This window comes from Bubalus bubalis, chromosome 1 (assembly GCF_019923935.1).
Source record: "Bubalus bubalis isolate 160015118507 breed Murrah chromosome 1, NDDB_SH_1, whole genome shotgun sequence".
Lineage (NCBI taxonomy): Eukaryota > Metazoa > Chordata > Mammalia > Artiodactyla > Bovidae > Bubalus > Bubalus bubalis.
Window position 1 is genome coordinate 14,293,244 of NC_059157.1, and position 19,515 is coordinate 14,312,758.

Consider the following 19,515-nt stretch of genomic DNA (forward strand, 5'->3'; position numbering starts at 1 on the left):
AAATATGTATGTGTACACACACACATGCATTCACTGAAAACTAAACAAAAATGTTCAGAGTATGTAACTGAAGCTTAAGGGGATAAATTATTGATTAATTTCATGGTGACCATTTTCTGTAAGGCAAGAATACTATTCAAATTATTTAAAAAGTCATTTGAAAGCATCCTATCAGAATAAGCACCAGCCCTGACATAGGGTCATGGTGTGTCTGGGTTGGTCCCTTTTGTTGCTGGGTCACAGGGAGGTCAGTGTAGGCAATGGATTAGGGGTGGTGGTAAGATTTGGGAGGGTGTTTATTATGATGGCTATTCACTAATTGCTAAAGAAATACTTAGCAACTGATATACATAGGCCATCAGTCATCTCTTAGGGAAAAAAAAAAAGTTGGAAAAGAAATTGTGAATTGAGAATCTTTGACTAGTAGATTTATTCTAAGCTCCCTCAGGGCTTTCCTTGTGGCTCAGCTGGTAAAGAATCTGCCTGCAATTCGGGAGACCTGGGTTGGATCGCTGGGTTGGGAAGATCCCCTGGAGAAGGGAAAGGCTACCCACTCCAGTATTCTGGCCTGGAGAATTCCATGGACTGTGCAGTCCATGGGTCCCAAAGAGTCGGACACGACTGTGCGCCTGTCACTTTCGATTTCAAGCTTCCTCATCCTTCTGCCAGCCATACACGTACCTGCCACGACACTCTAAGTTGCGTGTATGCTCAATTGTGTCCGACTCTTTGCAACCCTATGGACTGTAGCCCAACAGGCTCCTCTGTCCATGGGATTTTCCATGTAAGAATACTGGAGAGGGTTGCCATTTCCTCCCCCAAGGGATCCTCCCAACCCTGGGATTGAACCCACATCCTGTGTCTCCTGGGTTGGTAGGTGGAATCTCTACCACTGAGTCACGTGGGAAGCCCACACTCTAAGTTACTTGCACCTAGAGTCTGCATTTTCCATCATTTCCATCCCAGTGCCTGGACCAGTAAAGGGAATATGGTGAAAGTGAAAGTGTTATTTGCTCAGTTGTGTCTGACCCCTTGTGACCCCATGGACTGTAGCCCACCAGGCTCCTCTGTCCATGGGATTCTCCAGGCAAGAATACTGGAGTGGGTTGCCATTCCCTTCTCCTGAGGATCTTCCTCACACAAGGATTGAACCCAGGTCTTATGCATTACAGGCAGATTCTTTATCATCTGAGCCACCAGGGAATAGGGTAGGTACTCAATAAATATTTATTGAATGGATGAGTGCTACTCAGCTTGTATGGACATTCAATTACAAGCATTACAAAGTCAGGGTCTCCAAATTTCCCAATTTCTGCAGGATTTCCTAGGACATTGTAGCTTCTCACAGAAGAGAATGGAGTAGATGCTAGAGACCTACTTTGATGACTCAGTTCCTAGAAGAGGCTGTCAATTTGGCTATCTACTTTGCTGTGGATAGGAGAGGGGTTACCTTGATTTCAGATCTAAAAGATGTCCCCTCATCAGCCTGCATGGTCATCATCCAAATGGCTAATCTTAGGTGTGATTGAACTAGACTATCTCCTCAAAACTGGTAAAATGCAAATATCTGACAGCACTGGCCTGCCAGTGGTATTTATCATCTTATATAGATGTATAACACACACACGTATACAAGATGAAACTCATTTACATATACATACATACACACATGTATAGGAAAGCTACATTTAAGATGGAAAATTAGAATCAAGTTTTCATATTGAAATCAATCTTAGAGATCACCTAGCTCAAAATCCACCCCCACCTCCCACCTGTTTGATAGTTATGGACACAAGTCAAGGGATGGAGAGAGATCTGTCAAAGCCACAAGCTACTTAACAAAACAAGTAAGACCTAAGACTCCTGACTCCCAGTTCAGAGCGCTTTTCGCTACCCCATGATCATTTGGCCCTTTCTAAATAAATGATCATGGTAATTTTCTATTCCATTGCATGCTAGGGTTAGGGATAGGGGTTAGAGGGTAGGCCCAGGGCTCCTCTCAGGATGATATACTCCTCCAGAGAAAGGGAAAGGCCAGGGTTAATGATAAAGCATCCTGGTGATGTTCATGCCACCATCATTTTCTTGATCACACGTCTCAATGCTCTTGAAGACACACGTGGATTTAATTTGTCACTTTAAGGAGGAAAGTTAGGATCAAAACAAAGACGTTTCCTCTGTCTATATTAATTCACTTTGCTCAGCACACCCCAGAGGGCACTGAATTCTCTACAAGAGTAGATTACTCTGTTTTAAATCACTTCCCTGATTGGGTTCTTGCCATTTCTTTTATGGTTGGTCCACTCTATGATCTCAGACATTAAATCTTTCTCTAGGCCAGACTAATATTTCTTACCTAGGGTTTTGTTGAGCCCTGATTAAATAAATATACTGCAGAGAGAGGTAGGGTCTGGAATACACAGAACTAATGAAGTGGAGAGAGTTTGTTTGATAGGACAGAAGCCTACATTTTGGAAACTTCCTGACCATAAGGGACTCTGGATAGCATTAGTTATTGAAAAATATGATCTATATATTTTAAATGAACTTTTTAAAAGTTTTTTTTTTGATCTTGACCACTGTTAAAGTCTTTATTGAATTTGCTACAATATTGCAAATCTGTTTTATGTTTGTGTTTTTTTTTGACCACGAGGCTTGTGGGACCTTACCTCCCCAACAGAGATGGAACCTGTGGTACCCCCTGCACTGGAAGGTGAATTCTTAGCCACTGGACTGCCAGAAAAGTCCCTCTACTTCATATTAAAAACAAAACAAAGCAAAAAACAGGGCAAAACTGCTAATTTGAGGATGGGGGGATAAGGAACAAGGGGAATGCTAACTGGTAACAAATATCACTGATTCAGAATGGCTGGACCAGGAGGATAACCCTGGAATCCGTAGATTGCTGTAAAGTCCAGTAGTGTGTATGGTGGATTTATTTTCCCCTAATGAGAAAGGATTTTTAAGTGTGTGTTGGCAACTTAGAATCTGCTTTATTTTCTAACACAGTTGTTAGGACACATCTATTTCATAACACGTGGGAAACGGTCAGTATAATGTGGAATGATTTTCTCACTTGGGGATCAAGACCTTTCTCCTGGGCATTCACCTTGAGTTATTTTTAACTAGAATCACAGAATTTAGGACTTAGGACCTCAGAGATCACCTGGTCTGTCTCCTCCTTAGAACTAAACCCCATCTGCAAAGGAAGACTGGAAAATCAAGAGCTGTTCATTCAGTTATTGGGTTGGCCAAAAGGTTCCACCAATCTTTTGGCCAACCCAATGCTCATGAGATGTTTCTCAGAAAGGATGCTGACCCTTTGGTTTGATACCAGGCTGTTAGGGTTCTTGTAAGCTGTTTCCTTATAGTACATCTCAAATAACCACTCAGAACTAGTTGCTACAAAGAAATATTAGTCAGATGTATTAGGAAAGGTTTTAACAAAATATCTACAGTGTCATTTGTCAATACTTCTGGAGAAAATGGAAAACCTACTTTTTCTGCAACAGGAAGAATCCCATTACTAGAATAATAATGTGAACACACACACATACACATTATTATTTACACAAATGGAGCGCTTACTGTAGATATCCAATACTTTGCATGGATTAAGTAATTTCCTCCTCAAAGGAACTCTTTGTAATAAGCACTAATACTTTTTATTTTTAAAGGAAGGTTTTATTATTTATTTATTTGGCTGAACCATGGGGCACGTGGGATCCCAGTTCTCTCACCAAGGGTCAAACATGTGCCCCCTGCATTGGAAACTCAGAGTCCCAACCAATGGACTGCCAGGGAAGTCCCAATAGGCATTATTATAACTTTTATTTTCTAGATGAGTATATTTAGGCTTTGAGAAATGAAGAAATTTTCTCACAGCCTAGCAACCAAAATTCAAACTTAAGCAATCTGACCCCAGAGCCCAGGTTCTTGGACCTGATTGCTATCTATAGGATGAATGTTCAGATCCTGTAGGCTCAGCTCCCTCATTTCTTTCAATTCTAGGTTCATGGTCATTTTTCACATTTTAGAAAGAGAGCATCTCAACTCAGGACCACAGAGGACACTGAAGTCCCTGCAGTCTTTGCTCTCAATGCCAGCTCAACCCAGGCCCACCCTGGCCAGCCCTCATGGCAACTCAACCTCTGGACCTTCTCACATCCTGAGTTCAGAGCCAGTGACTTCTCTGGGGATGCCATCTACCAAACATTTCTTTTTTCTTTGTCATGTATTTGTATGCCCACCAACTGTGGCTAAAATTTCACTTCCTGAAGAAATGTCTTTAAGCTTTCTATTGGGTTTTCTGCCTCCAGTTCACACTGTCGTGGGCATCCCTTCTTGTCTGTCTATTGAGTTTTCTTGGTGATGTGTGTACCCTTTCTGAGTAATGTGATCTTGGAGGTAATGTATCCTGCTCTCCAGCTGCCCAAATTTAATTCAAAAGTCCTTCCTATTTACAGTGGAAGTGTTTTATTTCAATTCCTCCCATAAAATGAACAAAGTTAACAAGATGTGTCAAATAAACAATCTTCTAGAAATGTTTCTGTCTCATGACAAAGTACTTCCTGTCCAAACACATTCAAAGAATGTAAGCACAGTGTAAAAGTTCATATTAAAATATGCTTGTGGGGCGGGTAGTTGATAGGAATAGGACAAAGTGGAAGAAAGAAACGGACCAATTGCGCTGATGTATTAGCTGAGAAAGAAGTTCTTAAGTAGGTTACTTTGTTATGACTCTGTATGTGTGGCACTGGTTTATGAAGGAATAAAGTAAAGGTGATGACAGAATGAACATTTCCTGCATACAAAAAGCATCTTAAGTACTTGTTTCAGAACTGGTTGGTAAGAAAGGCCAATGTTTTTTGTTTTTTTAATTGAAGTATAGTTGATTTACAATGTTTTGTTAGTTTCAGGTATACAGTAAATCTATCTATCTATCTATACATATTTATACATATTCTTCTTCAGATTCTTTCCCTTAGAGGTAATTACAAAATATTGACTGCATTTCTCTGTGCTATATAGTAGGTCATGTTATTTATCTATTTTATATACAGTAGTGTGTATATGTTAATCTCAAACTCCTAATTTATCCCTCTTCCACTTTCCCCATCGGTAATCATAAGTTCTTTTTCTACGCCTGAGGCCAGGTTGTTTTTTCTTTTAAATAGTTTACTAAATACATATCAATCATTGGCCAATGGATGAAGATCAATCCTTATTTGGAAGGTGGATTATGCTCAAAAAGACAATCAGATGTCTTTATCTTCTTGTTAACAAGGCATAAATAGAGAAAATCCACAGGGGGTGGATAACAAAGCAGAGACATTTTACAGTGATTTGTTGTATACGGTTCATTCTTTTGCCTTTTTTATGCTCAGGTCCACTTAGGATGTGGTACTTGAGTTCAGGTCCTCTTATCATGAGGCACAAATGGAACAGTTTTAGCCTTGTAGAATCTTTTAAAAATGCCTTCACTAAGACACGTGAGTATTAAGCTATCTCTATTTTCTTTTTTAATTAAGCACACGGGAAACTTCAGTTATGAGCCACTTCAGCCTCTCTCATTAAAGAATGTTATTCTCTGGTCTTCTTACTGGGTCTCATCGTGGGAGAGTTTTTACTGGGGCATTGGGGGAAGGCTGTGGCTAAGCTGCTAATGATACCATATGTGTCCAAATCTACATTCTTATTACTCCTGTGGGTGTGCAATATTATATCTGCATCTTCTATGCAGAATACATAAAGACAACTCTGAATTAATCAATTGTTTGTTATGCAGAGAGGCAGTTATTGGGTATTTCTAGGAGAAATCTTTATGTAAAAAGGGATACCTACTATATACTATAAATGGAGTGGGAATGGGCTTTTAATATTAAAACTCCTTGGGAGAATTAGCAAGCAGTAGGAAACTTCATGACGACTTAATGCACTGTGCTACTATGTTATCTTGCTGATGCCAGTTTTATTTTTTTGTGATACTACAATTTTACGATACTACAATCAGGCAGCTGTGTAATGCAGTGGGCCCTGAAACATGAACTTATCCAACAAAAAGTTGAAGAATGAGTCCTGTGAGTCCTGACTCTTTGCCCAAAGGAAGGATGTGTGGATTTTGTTTTAATAAAGGGACGTCCATCTGTTATAATCCCATATACAAAGCAGACATTTGGTAAACCACCAGCAAAAACTAAGAGTTGTTTCAGATGCACTCAGCCAACCCTGGAATGAACATTTTCTTATTCAGTGCCCTAGAAAATACAGGGAAGGAACCCAGGTAATTACTGTAATGGATAACAATGAGGTTTAGAATGATCCAAGGGAAAAATGCTTACCAAAGCAACGTTTCCTTTGATGTGATTACAGGTTCACCTTTTCGGTCATGTAAGTAGATAGCTCAACAGACAATGTGGATAGATTGGAGATGCAGCTTGGGGATGTTTATTTGAACCTGCTATTGTATGGGATGTCTTTATCCTTGATGAGGTTTCCAAACCGTCAACTCCAACTTTTCTTATCAGCGTACCCATCAGAAATGAAAACAAAGCACCGTGTAACTGCTCTTTCTGTTTCTGAACTGTCAATGTTGAACTGACCTATCTCACATCCTGACAAGAAGGACGGATTAGCCATCAGGTAGCTCAGACATGAAGCTTCCCTTTCAGGCCCCTGTGGCATTTCTCTGGGTTCATCATCACTGCCCATCTGGGCACTAATCCTGTCTGAAGCGAATTCACTTAAACTTCTGAAGGCAAAGCCTTTAGTTTTCTATCTGCTGGAATAAAAAGTGTGGGGAACAGGTTCCCCTTACTTCTCCGATTCAAACTAAACACCCCACCATGTTCACCCTACAGTTCCTGCCAATGAGGAATGCACATGTCATTTACATGTACGTATCAGTGATCCTCCAAGCACAGAGGCAGCTAAGTTCAGTAAGTGGAAAGGACCGCAGTTAGAAAGCTACCTGATTCTGAGGTTAAAGCTTAGAAAACATGGATCCACAAGTTCCCATCTCTCGACAGGCATTCTACATAATTATCTTCCTGGAAAAGAACAGTTCCAGCATAAAGGCACTGGATGTTTAGTTTATGCTTGCAATTTGGAACCTCGCACTCACTGCTATTGGCATCAATTGCCTAACGTCACCAGTCTTGGGGCATTTATTTCCTTGTTGGGAGCATTTCGGTGTGGCCATCTGTGCTAGCATAACACTACGGTCCTGTGCCTCAGTCACAACTGACCAAGCAACAATCATACCCCAGTATTAAAGCGATCGTTCAGAGCTGGCAGCTCCGTCTCTAGAAGAAATGCAGCTCTCAGGGACAATAAAGGAAATCCAGATGCTTTGTTGAGAGCTAAGTAAAAATTAAAGAATTGTAGGTCATCCAAGAGCCAAGCAATGTCACTGTGAAACTGCCAAGAGAAGTTGGGGAATTGAGGACTTGCTTCAGGGTTGTGTCTGGCATAAAAGGAAAAAAAAATATCAAATGAAGGAAATTCCCCAATTGGAACATGACCCAGATCTTTCACAAAGTGACTGCTCCATAAAGCTGTTGCCAAATGCTATTTTAATCAAACCCAGCCTTCATTGGATCTCCATCCCGAGAGCACAGCTAGTTTCACCAAGAGCACTTCAGCAGAGTACCAACCAGAAGCACAGAGTAAGGTTGGCACCATCTAACTAGACTGCTGTTCATTGATTCTTGCAGACACAGTCAAATGTGCTTCATCTTTGCTGACATGGGACCCACTCTGTGTCTTAAAGGGCAGACTGTATCCCAGTGTTAGGCTCTTAGAAACACACTCCTTTCCCACTGATGTATAAATACATCTCATTCACATCTATGATTTCACAGGCTTCAATTTTTCCATCAAAAAGCTTAGTCATTGTAACCATCAAGAGTCTCTGTGATCATGTTTGACAGACATCTTAATATGCATACGACAGAGGCAAAGAATGCTAGACTAACCCATTCTTAAGTAGAAAAGGGAATAGGGGAATGAAGAGATTGAGCAGAAAGAAAAGGCTTACATAGCGTTTTAAACTCATGAGGGGATTTAACAGAGCTCTCCACCTCCAATGCTGAACATATTCTAAAACCCACCGTTCTGCTCATCTTATTTCCACTACTGGCAAATGGAAACAGAATACTCACTAAATTGCACATGTAAGACAGAAGACCACACATGGCCCAGGTTCATAGGAGGGTTTCATTCAGTAACAAAGTAACTGCCCGAACCTCGGCTTGATTGGCTTTAAGGAAGGAGCTAGGCTTTGGAACTTCACAGGTACACATGCATCTGGGATGGTTAATTTCATGTATCAACCTGAGCAGGCCATCAGGTACCCAAATATTTGGTCAAACATTAGTCTGTGAGGGTGTTTTCAGATGAGACCAAAGTTGCAATGCTATGCTAAGTCACTTCAGTCGTGTCCGACTCTGTGCGACCCCATAGATGGCAGCCCACCAGGCTCCCCCGTCCCTGGGATTCTCCAGGCAAGAACACTGGAGTGGGTTGCCAAAAGTTGCAATAAGCAGGCTGAAAAAAGCAAATTGCCCTCCACACTGTGTGTGGGCTGCACCTAATCATTTGAATGCCTGACCTTCCCAGGTAAGAGAGACTCCTGCCTGACAGCTTCTGAACTGGGACATTGGTGCTACAGACTCTGGATTTGCCAGCTTCTATAATAATATGAGCCAGTTTCTTATAATGAATATCTTTATATATGTATGTGTATATCCTGTATCTTATGTATGTATCGTATTGGTTCTGTTTCTCTGGAGAACGCTGGTGAATACAATATTTCAGATTTTAAAACTGGGATCTGGACTGGTCAGAATCCTCTTACTCAGCTAACAATATAAGTACAAATAAATAATATTCACATATTTGATCATTTTTTTCCTCACATTTGGAGCTAACCATTGTCTGTCTTCAATCAGGAACTCTAAATTTCAGTCAACGAAGGTTGAAGCTTGATATTTATAGAATTTTCCCTAAGCTCAAGTCCAACTGGTGGTTGTTAGATGGCGCTAGTGGTAAAGAACCTGCCTGCTGATACAGGAGACATAAGAGACACAGGTTCGATCCCTGGGTTGGGAAGATCCCCTGGAGGGAGGCATGGAACCCTCTCCAGTACTCTTGCCTGGAGAATCCCCTGGACAGGATTCTAGGACAGGAGCCTGGTGGGCTGCAGTCCATGGGATTGCAAAGAATTGGATACCACAGGGCAATGGCACCCCACTCCAGTACTCTTGCCTGGAAAATCCCACAGAAGGACGAGCCTGGTGGGCTGCAGTCCATGGGGTCGCTAGGAGTCAGACACAACTGAGCGACTTCACTTTCACTTTTCACTTTCATGCATTGGAGAAGCAAATGGCAACCCACTCCAGTGTTCTTGCCTGAAGAATCCCAGGGACGGGGGAGCCTGGTGGGCTGCCGTCTCTGGGGTCGCACAGAGTCGGACACGACTGAAGCAACTTAGCAGCAGCAGCAGAAGCAACTGAGCAGGCAGGCAGGGAAGGTTATTACTATGTACTATAATAGTTCTATAATACTTCAATCAGTATTCTCTTATTTCTATTTTTTATTTCTAATATTTCAAAAGTATCTAATGATCATCTAAACTATAACCAGTAGCCTCACAGTTATGCTGTCAAGGGCTTTTTAGAAGATATATGAGATTATTGTCTTAACTATAGTCCTAATCAATGTTAAGAAACATGTCAAGAAATAGTCACAACTTAAAGGTGTATTTCAGATATATCCGGTGCTGGTCAAGGGTAGCCAGAAACACATTTCCTTAAACCTCTTGCTAATGAGTTTGTGTTGTCACTGTATATTTGAAAAGAATGGAACAGACATTTCATCAGCAAACACAGATAAATGACCAATTAACAAATGAAAATCTGCTCAATATCATTAGCCATTATGGAAGTGCAAGTTACAATAAAAAAAAATCTACGTATTCGTTAGAATGACTTAATTTAAAATGACCAATAATAAGTGCTAACAAAGATGTGGAACAACCAGCACAGTTACATCCTAGTGGTAAAAATTTTAACGATTACAGTTCTTTCAGAAAGGTTCTTATATCATTAAATACCTAATTATGATATGGACCACTAATCCCATTTCTAGGTATTTACCCAAAAGAAATGAACATACATGTCCACACAAGGTCTGTACACAAGGGTTCATAGCAGCTTTGTTCATAGGAGCCCCCAGACGGAAGCAACTCTATGCCTGTCACCTGGTGAAAGGATAAACATTGCGGTAGATCCATAATGTGGAACGCTATTTAACAAAAATAAAAAGTTAGTTACTGATAGGTGCAGCAGAATGAAGGAATGTCAAATGCATTATGACTACTGAAAGAAAGCAGAAAAGTGGTGCTTAGGGGTAGGGGAAAAGAAATGACTGCAGAAGAACGCAAGCAAACTTTGGGGATGAATGGCAACATTGTCTATCTTGATTGTGATGGTATATTTACTAGAGAGCAAGGCCCTTTCACTACTGAGATGGTGGGTTTAAAGTTAAAGTATTAGTCGCTTAGTCTTCTCTGAATCTTTGCGATCCTATGGACTGCAGCCTGCCAGGCTCCTCTGTCTATGGGATTCTCCAGGCAAGAATACTATAGGGAGTAGTCATTCCCTTCCCCAGGGGATCGTCCCGACCCAGGGACTTAACCCAGGTCTTCTGCATTGTAGGCAGATTCTTTACCATCTGAGCCACCAGGCAAGCCCAAGATTTGGTTCTCTTTAATTACAGACCTTTGTATTGTATCTGACATATGCAGATTACTCAGTACTTGAACTGAGCAAATGTACTGATCATTTTAACTAATGCATTAACCATTTTGACTTATTTTGAAAATATAATTGTTTGTAGAGGCTTGCTTTCAAGCATAGCTAGTCATACTGACACCGAAAAATAAATACAACTTAGATGCCTCCTTCATACTATAATCTTCCTAAATAAAAAGTGACACATATTCCTGAAAAGATGACAAATTATTGAACTACATTATTTTTTGCTGGATATCATCCTAGAAGGCAACCTAGTTCTAAAGAATAGGTACGCCTCGAATCTCTTGTTTTTGAAGGATCTAAGAAAAATCAATATACCCTTTAGCACATCTCAATGGGCAAGCAGAGAAGGGATTGCTATTTATTGAGCACCTATTCTGTGCCATGAAATATTCAAAATATATTCTTTTAATGCTGGGCCCAGGAGATAACCAAAAATAGGCACTTTTGGGGTACTTTTGGTACAATTCATAGAAGTTAAGCAGTTGAGTGACTTCCCCTAGATCACAAAGCTAGTAAGGGATACCACCAAATTAAAACTCACCTCTGTGTGGTTCTATTTAATCCTCCAATGGTTTCATACCCAGGCAGACAGTCACTTGTTAAAACATAACCTCAGGAATAACGCAAAAGCTTGGAAGTTCTGAAATGGGCATTCTATTTTGGGCCATGCCACATCAATTTGAGACAAACCCAGCCACCTCCTTGGTGCTGTATTTCCCCCCATCTGTAAGGTAACAGTCAGAATGCATGTCCCTTGGTCACACTGCATGTCCCGTGGCCTCTGAGGATTACGAAATGCTTTAGAGTCTGGTACAATTCTTGGGAGAAAAACAAGCCTACGTTGATCCAGATCGGAATTTCACCAAACCTAAAGACAATGGCCCCTGTAAGAAAAGAACTGCTAAGCCCCAAAGTCTAACACATTTGCCTACATCATTTCTCTCCCAACCATATCTAGTTACAATCACGGTAAATATAGGCACGGGTGGAACTGACAGTGGTAACAATGTTTAAAGTGACCTATTTGTCTGCTCTTTGACACTTTCCACCCGTTTTCTTTTTGCTCTGGGGGATTTTGTTTTCTGGGAACTGGTTTCACGGAATCAATGGTCCTGGCATTATCATAGCATCTTTTCCTATGATGGACAGACACAGAAGATGTGTACCGTAAGCTCTTACCTAGGATGCAAAGGCCGTCTGTGCAGTTCTCTGATTCCTGGCTTAGACCTTCGCAGAATTTGCCCCCGTTTCTCGGGGCGGGGGCTGTGCATTCTCGGATCCGCAGATGCTCGCACTCCGGGCTGCAGACCGACCACTCACTCCACACTTCCCAGCTCCCGTCCACTTCAAAGGGAAACAGAAGGAGCCATCGTTAGACTGCATCTGACAGCTGTCAGGAGACTCACCCCAAGGCCACTGTGGTTCTTAGAGCTAGATTTTAAAGCAATCACCACCACCACAGAAAGAAAATAATATATCTGTTTATCTTCTCTCCATGGTTTCTTTCCTAAAGAGACAGGCGAACAACAGCAGTAGTGTAATTCTCTTGCTATTGCAGGATGAGACCAATGACTGAATTTGGGCAAACATGTGAATTACCCGTGCCCTCAGGTTAGCTAATCATGTCATTATCCATTCTTTCCCCATCTTTTATGCCCAAGTGCACTTAGATGGACAGATACACTCTGTGCAAGAACCACTGGTAATCACTACTTCCTTGTGGGTTGACAGTTTAGAACAGAAAGTAGAATAAATGCTCTTTAAGTCCTAAAAGCCCCTCAATAATAAAAAGTTAAACCCATATATATTGATAGTATTAAACTAAAACAGGTCAGCCAAGCCCCAAGATACCAAGACTTACATAGATAGAATTTCTTGGGTCATAGATTGCTGCTGTATGTAGAAACGAACAAACTGAACTTAATTCCTCTAAAAAACAACCCTAGAGATTATGGCAGCTGTTGGAAGCAATTGTTTTACTACCTCCTAGGAATAGGGCAACCGTGCTTATGTGGGTTATTGAAGATATTGCCATTTTTAATCTAGAGTGACTAGTCAAGAGCATATGCATGCTCAGCCGCTCAGTCGTGTCTGACTCTTTGTGACCCCACGGACTGTAGTCCGCCAGGCTCCTCTGTCCATGAGATTTCCCAGGCAAGAATACTGGAGTGGGTTGCCCTTTCCTTCTCCAGGGGATCTTCCTGATCCAGGAATTGAACCTGTGTCTTCTGCACTGGCAGGCAGATTGTTTACCACTGAACCACCTGGGAAGCCCAGTATAGGGTAAAATAAAAATACTAAATTTGAAGCAAAATATCTGAGTCCTTGTCTTGGTTCTGTCAACATTTTGGCTGAGCCACCCTAAGCAAGCACTTAGCCTGACTTTACTATTTCTGTCAATTGGGGAATCATAAAACTCACAACACAAAACTAAAGGACATTGTTTGTGTAAATGTGTCTTGCACAGTACCTGCACATAGTAAGCACTCAATAAATGTGTACTGAATACAAATTCAAAATGAAACTCCAAGCACAGGCAACTGGCAAAAGCCTCACCTTAGCTTTGAGTGGTACTAGATTTGCAATTTTAAAGACACAAGTCTCTGGTCCAGTGTCCTTGGACTTAATGTTGGATCATGCATGTGAGACCCAGGATCCATTTACTTCTCAGTGGGAGAATATGCTTCCCATTCAAAAAATCATCTTCTGGCTCATCTACTTCTCATCGTATACATTGGGTTACAGCCAGTAAGATGAGCAAAAGAACTTGTAAAAGCCATATTTGGTAAATGAAGCCTCTATTCAGAAAGGAAGGCAATCATAGCCCAAATGTAAAATAGAAATGGCTGTGATGCAATCTCTGCCAATTGCATTGTCTTAAATGCAAAGGTAAACCTGATGAGGTTAGTTGAATGATGACTGATGATAAAAGGTCAAGTATTTGGTACCTGTTTTGTGCTCAAAGGCAATTCACTACACCCTATTATACAGATGAATGCTACACAATGGGAGAACCCAAGGAGAGAAGGGCATGGCTTGGCCCAATCAAACACTGGTAGTATAAAAATACATAAAAACATTTGGCTTACTGATGTTGAGTGTCTAGGGTAATCTGAGTATGAAGAGAAAAACTATGCCCCCACATAGAGGTATTTCATCCATGTTCTTGCTATTACAATTACTTCCGGGTCAATACTCTGGACAAAGGCTCTAAGAACTTGGAAGATGTTGACTTTGGGAAGGTAGGTTCTACTGAACGCTTCACACCAGCTCGACCGTGGTGGTGGATGAGAAGGGGAAAGGAAATCTACGCATATCTCACCAGGACAGAGAGCAGTGCAGGTTATTTTCTGCACTGACATTCCCTCACAAAAGGCTCCACCATTGAGAGGAGCTGGGTTGGTGCAGGTCCGGGAACGTTTCTGCCATCCTCTCCCACAGGGAACATTGCAGGCTGACCACTCTGTCCAGGAAGACCAGCCTCCATTCACTGAGAGAGAAAAATGGGGAGGGGAGAAGAAAAAAAAAAAAAAGGAAAGAGGTTTTTACTGATTGCCTACTATGTGCAAGCCACTTGCCAGGTGTTGTGAGTTGGGCATCCAGGGACCAAGAGACCAGTGGGGACCCTCACTGGCTGCCCCACTGTGTGGCAACTGTGGGGCTGATCTAGTCTCCACCTCCCAGTCTACTCTTCTGTAGACCATAGGAGGGACACAGAGACTTTGCTTTGCAAGGAAATGATGAACCAGAGGAAGAAGTCATCAACATATCTCTACAGCACTTGCAACTCCAGAGGAGAAGAAGAAAATACCAGCATCTGAATTTCCATTAACTTTCAGTGCTTCAAACGTCAATCCCAGGGCTCTTCTACTGTGGAAGGCAGTGCTTTCTTCAATAGCTGGGAATTTCACTTATCCATTACCTGAGCTATTCAGCAAATAGTCATGTTTGTTTTTGGTGGATTTCATATGCCAGAAGAGGAACTGCGAATAGCCAAGTCTGGGGATGATGGGGTGGATGTTGGGTTTGGGAAGAGTGGGAAGCAGAAGTTGCTCACCTGGATTCTTTTCAAATGTAAACACAATGGAGGCAAAGAAGCGTCTTTTAAAGTTCTTTTGAAAATAGATTGAAAATGTCACTCACTATCCCCCGGAAGTCTAATCTTGGATGAAAGAGCAAATACATTCACGGCTATAGGCGTCACCTACCAATGGGCTGAGGCAGGAGATGGCGCTGTAATGGAAACCCGCTGGAGTCCCTTCAGTGCTAGACACAGAAAGTTCTAAGGAAATGCACCTCCCTCTACCCCTCTGCTTTCTATCCTCTCTATCCACTCCAGGCCTTTGGGCTGGTCTTACCATAAACCACCACTGTAGCCGACAGGCTCCTCCTCTTGGCTACAATGTTGGCCGCCATGCAAGTGTAATTCCCAGAGTCTGAGAGCCGCGCCTGCCGGATGATGAGGTTGTGGTCTGCCCTGGTGTCAATGTGCTCATCTTGTTCAGAGTCTATGGGCTCCTCGTTTTTCAGCCATTCCACCTATCGGAAGTCAGGAATGTTTACAAGTCATTAAACACACATACACACACAAAACTTTTCTGGAATCGGAAAATGAGTAGTTAGAGCATATGGAAGAGAGATGTACATAACACAGAATGGCAACACGAATGCTATCTTTTTAATCTTTATTCCATACACCATCCTTTTCATTCATTTGGTATATTCAGGACATAAATACTCCAGTTAATAAACTGGAGGTGGGAAAAGAATATAAGCATCCTATTGACTTTGACCTATTTTCTAAAAATGCAATAGAAGAGAGAAAAGACTGTAATTAGGTCATTTCATTATATTTCATCATGTTACAACTCTGATGATGATGATGATGATGATGATACTCCAATAACTGGCCCAAAATGGAGATCAGAAAAAGCAACACATATAGGTAGAGCTTGGACTCTGTGCAGAGAGGGTATTATGTTGTCAGACAAGGTTTGAAGCTCATATTGTTTGCATTTAAGCAACAACAACATAGATTTGGGTAATCAGAAACACAGAAATGAGACTCAGATCTCAGTGTTCCCTGGTTTCAGGGATATGTTTATTTGGTGATCATTTATGTTACTCCTTTAGTGATTCAACAGATGTTTAGGTCAGATCAGATACCCGACACATTTAAGCCCCAGCCTCCCTTCCAAAGGACCTCACTTTTCACGTCCTCTGAGTTTAGACTAGTCCCATCTCTGGTTTGTTTCCTCTGACTTGCTCCTAGAGTATCTATTTCTCTCTTTCCAGTTCCACCTTAAACGTATCCTTGGCCGAAAGTACTTTTTCCCTGGATACCTGAGGAAGCCACAGAGGGACCTTCTGCTCCCTGGATCTTCATCCTCCCAGAAGCTGGGGCACACCGTCCCTACATCCCCTAATTCATCATGCAGACCAGGCTTCCCTGATCCAGCTGCCTGCCTTTCCCATGCTGTCTTCTGCTTCTACATCTAAACATCTCCACTCTCTTGTGCCATCTTGGTAGCACCGTACACAGCTCCTGTTTGACAAGAACCATTTAGCTCTAGTTATCATTATGTGTTATACACAGGAATCTAACAGACACATCAAAACTTTAATTTAACCAAGAAAGCAGTCACTACACCAAAAAGACCTCACACGTAAGTACATGCATCCGGGTTCTTTTCACGTACCCTGCCCACCACTAACATAGATTGAAAGTTGGCTTTAGAGGATGTCTCATTTCATCTTTAAATGTAAACAATTATAATTTATTGCCAATAATCAAGTGACACCTGTTAGCAATTTGGTTTAATAAATATTTTTGGCTCCCATTAAAAGGGATTTATTTACCAGAAGAAAACCTATACTGATACTTTAATATTTATCCCAAGAACCAGCCCAAGAATGAGAGTATAGAATACCAGAAGCCATCAGTCAATCCAAAATCAGTCCTAGATGAGGCAGATTTTTAGAAAAGAAAATAATGCCAAAATAGCCAAAAGAGATCTGAGAACTGCTTTAAAACATGTACAAGAGCTGAAAAAGCAACATGGTGCAGGACCATGAAGTAAGGAGGCAAGCTTACTTCAACCCCAGCAGCTCCTCAAGGCATCACCATGTGCCAGCCTTGGGTATAAGAACTAATGATGTCCAAAAGCAGAGTCCAAAAGCACTGCTCTGTTTAACGAAGCAGGGCAGTGGAGCCAGTTTTAAAACAATCTGACCACCAGTCCATTACAAAATATCCTCCACTCCCCAGTAACACTTCATATGTTCCAGCCATTCATTCATTCAACTGATAAATATTCCAACATTTACTGAACATCAGAGGTCATCCTGAGAGTTGAATAAAGTGAGATAAACAAAACCAGCATAACCTCTTCTTTCATGGACCTTACATTTAATGGTTAAGATGGAAACAAGTACATCTAGGGACTTCCCTGGTGGTCCAGTGGCTAAGACTCTGTGCCCCCAATACAGGGGGCCTGGGTTCAATCCCTGGTCAGGGAACTAGACTCCACATGATGCGGCTAAAAAGATCCCACGTGTGGCAACTAAGACCCAGAACATCCAAAGAAATAAATTTATAAGAAAAGAAGTAAATCCACATTGCCACCAGAAAGTAAGAGTTGCCGGCAATATCTGTGATAAAACATTTATTTATGTTAAGCCGATTGGATTGGGTTTTTTACACCACCATCATTGCTGTGTCACTGGAGAGAACAAATCGGTCAGCTTAAAGCAGGTCTGGGAAACTCTCAGAAATTCTGAGAGCAGACTGTTTGGTTTTCTGATTGTTAATTTCCTACCCTTTCCATTTCTAGCACCTACAAAGCCATTCCCTCCTGTCTCCACCTTAAGCCATCTTCTTTTTTCATCCTTCCCCCGGCAAACAGCTGGTCAGGAAGTTGGGAAAGTCTGGCCATGGTCCATAAGTAAATCATTTCTAGTGAGGAAATGACCCTGAGGGCAGAGGCCCTCGAAACAGAAACCAAAGTAGGCGCAGCACCTGGAAATCAAAGAAAGCTTTCCAAAGGAAATCTGGGCCCAGAGGAAATTAAAGCCACAATCATTAAGCAGAGGTCTGGTTCCAAATTAAAAACTTATATAAAAATACCCCATGCACAAAATGAAGTGGTCAACACACGAGGATAATATTTGCCACAGATCTGATATATAAAATGGTAATAATCTGATGATCTGAGGTTTATAATCTGAATCACTCACTCATGCTCTCATTATCAGTTGATGATAAAATGTCATCCAAAATAAGACGGAAAAAACACACGCTAATTAAACAACTCAATAAATATTTTATACCACTAAAGAAAAGGTGAACAACAATATAAAGACATTGTTCCTACCCAAAGAACAAACATGAAAATGACACAAATGTACACAGGCACACACACATACAGTATTTTTTTAATTGAACTTACAGAGTACCAGGCATTTCTGCTATTGCTGCTCTATGATTATCTCCTTTTTGGAAGACACTAATAGCCTCTTAACTATGATCTCTCTGGTGCTTCCATTCCTGCCTCCATAGTGGATTCTCCACGAAGGGATTAGGTCATATCCTTTTCTGGGTCCAAATCATTCTACAGCTTTGACTCCACTCAGAACAAAACTGCACATCCTTACCATGGCTAAGAAAGTCCTTCTTGGTCTGCCCCCTAGTTAATTTCCCACCTTAGATTCCCCAAGTAACCTCTGTGCACTCTACTCCAGGCCTACTGGACTCCTTCATGTTCTAGAAAATTCATAGCAAGTTCCTATCTCAGGGCCTTAACACCTGCTGCTTCCTCTGCCCAGAAGGCCTGGCCTGCGAGGCCCCACCTTTCATTCAGGTCTCTAATCAAATGCTGCCTCCTTAGAGAGGTCTTGCCTGACAACCCTTCTCTAATATAGCAAGGTCCCCTTGCTCCCTGTGTCCTGCTTTAATTTTCTTCCTATTATTATCTCCATCTAACAGGTTTAAAGACAGTAAGCCTTTTGTTCTTGTAATTGTGATCTCAAGAATTTGCCAAAGAAAATTACTGGGGCTACAAACAAGGATTTAAACACAATAAACTATTTTTAGTTGCAAAAAAGAAAGAGAAAAAAAGTATGGCAGAGCTCTATTTAAATAAATCATGATTCAATAATTCAATTTAATATTGTATAGCTCTAAAGGTCATGATTTCAACTAGTGAAAATCCTGAAAATGCTCATAATGCATGAAAGAGTCAAACTGCAAAACTGTGTGTTTAGTGCAATCATAAATTTGTAAAAACAACAAAAAAAGAAATCACAAACATACATATTCTTTAAAAATGACTGGAAGAAAATGCAATATGCTGCAGAGGTTTTGAAAAAAGACTTGGGGCAGCTGTTTTTTTCCCTTCCTGGTGATTAACTGTGGCACATAAAGGAAAAGGTCTTTATTAATCTGAAAAACAACAACGTTAGCTTATAAAAGTCTTTTACTCATATGGCACAGTAGTATTCAAATGTATATTTAGCCATATACTGCTTCCTCAAATTAAAGCTTATTTGATCATATGGTATATGATATGTGAGCATATATATATATATCTTATGATATCATTTACATGTAGAAATTTTTTAAAAAGATACAAATGAACTTTATATACAAAACAGAAATAGACTCACAGACATAGAAAACAAACTTAGGGTTACCAAA

The 19,515-nt window shown here is 41.1% G+C and overlaps 1 protein-coding gene across 9 annotated transcripts in view; it reads right to left on the minus strand.

Moving 5' to 3' along the window:
- UNC5D (unc-5 netrin receptor D) overlaps window positions 1–19,515 on the minus strand; it is a 627,582-nt gene that overhangs the window by 107,099 nt on the left and 500,968 nt on the right. For 6 of the 9 annotated variants that reach the window (XM_006058428.3, XM_006058425.3, XM_006058427.3 and 3 more), the window contains 3 exons: window positions 15,179–15,359; window positions 14,143–14,310; window positions 12,000–12,164 (listed from right to left, as the gene is read on the minus strand). In XM_006058428.3, the coding sequence (XP_006058490.3) occupies window positions 12,000–12,164; window positions 14,143–14,310; window positions 15,179–15,359 (514 nt within the window). The remainder of the gene's footprint in view (window positions 1–11,999; window positions 12,165–14,142; window positions 14,311–15,178; window positions 15,360–19,515) is intronic. The other 3 variants (XM_044933531.1, XM_044933431.1, XM_044933503.1) reach the window with 1 other exon arrangement.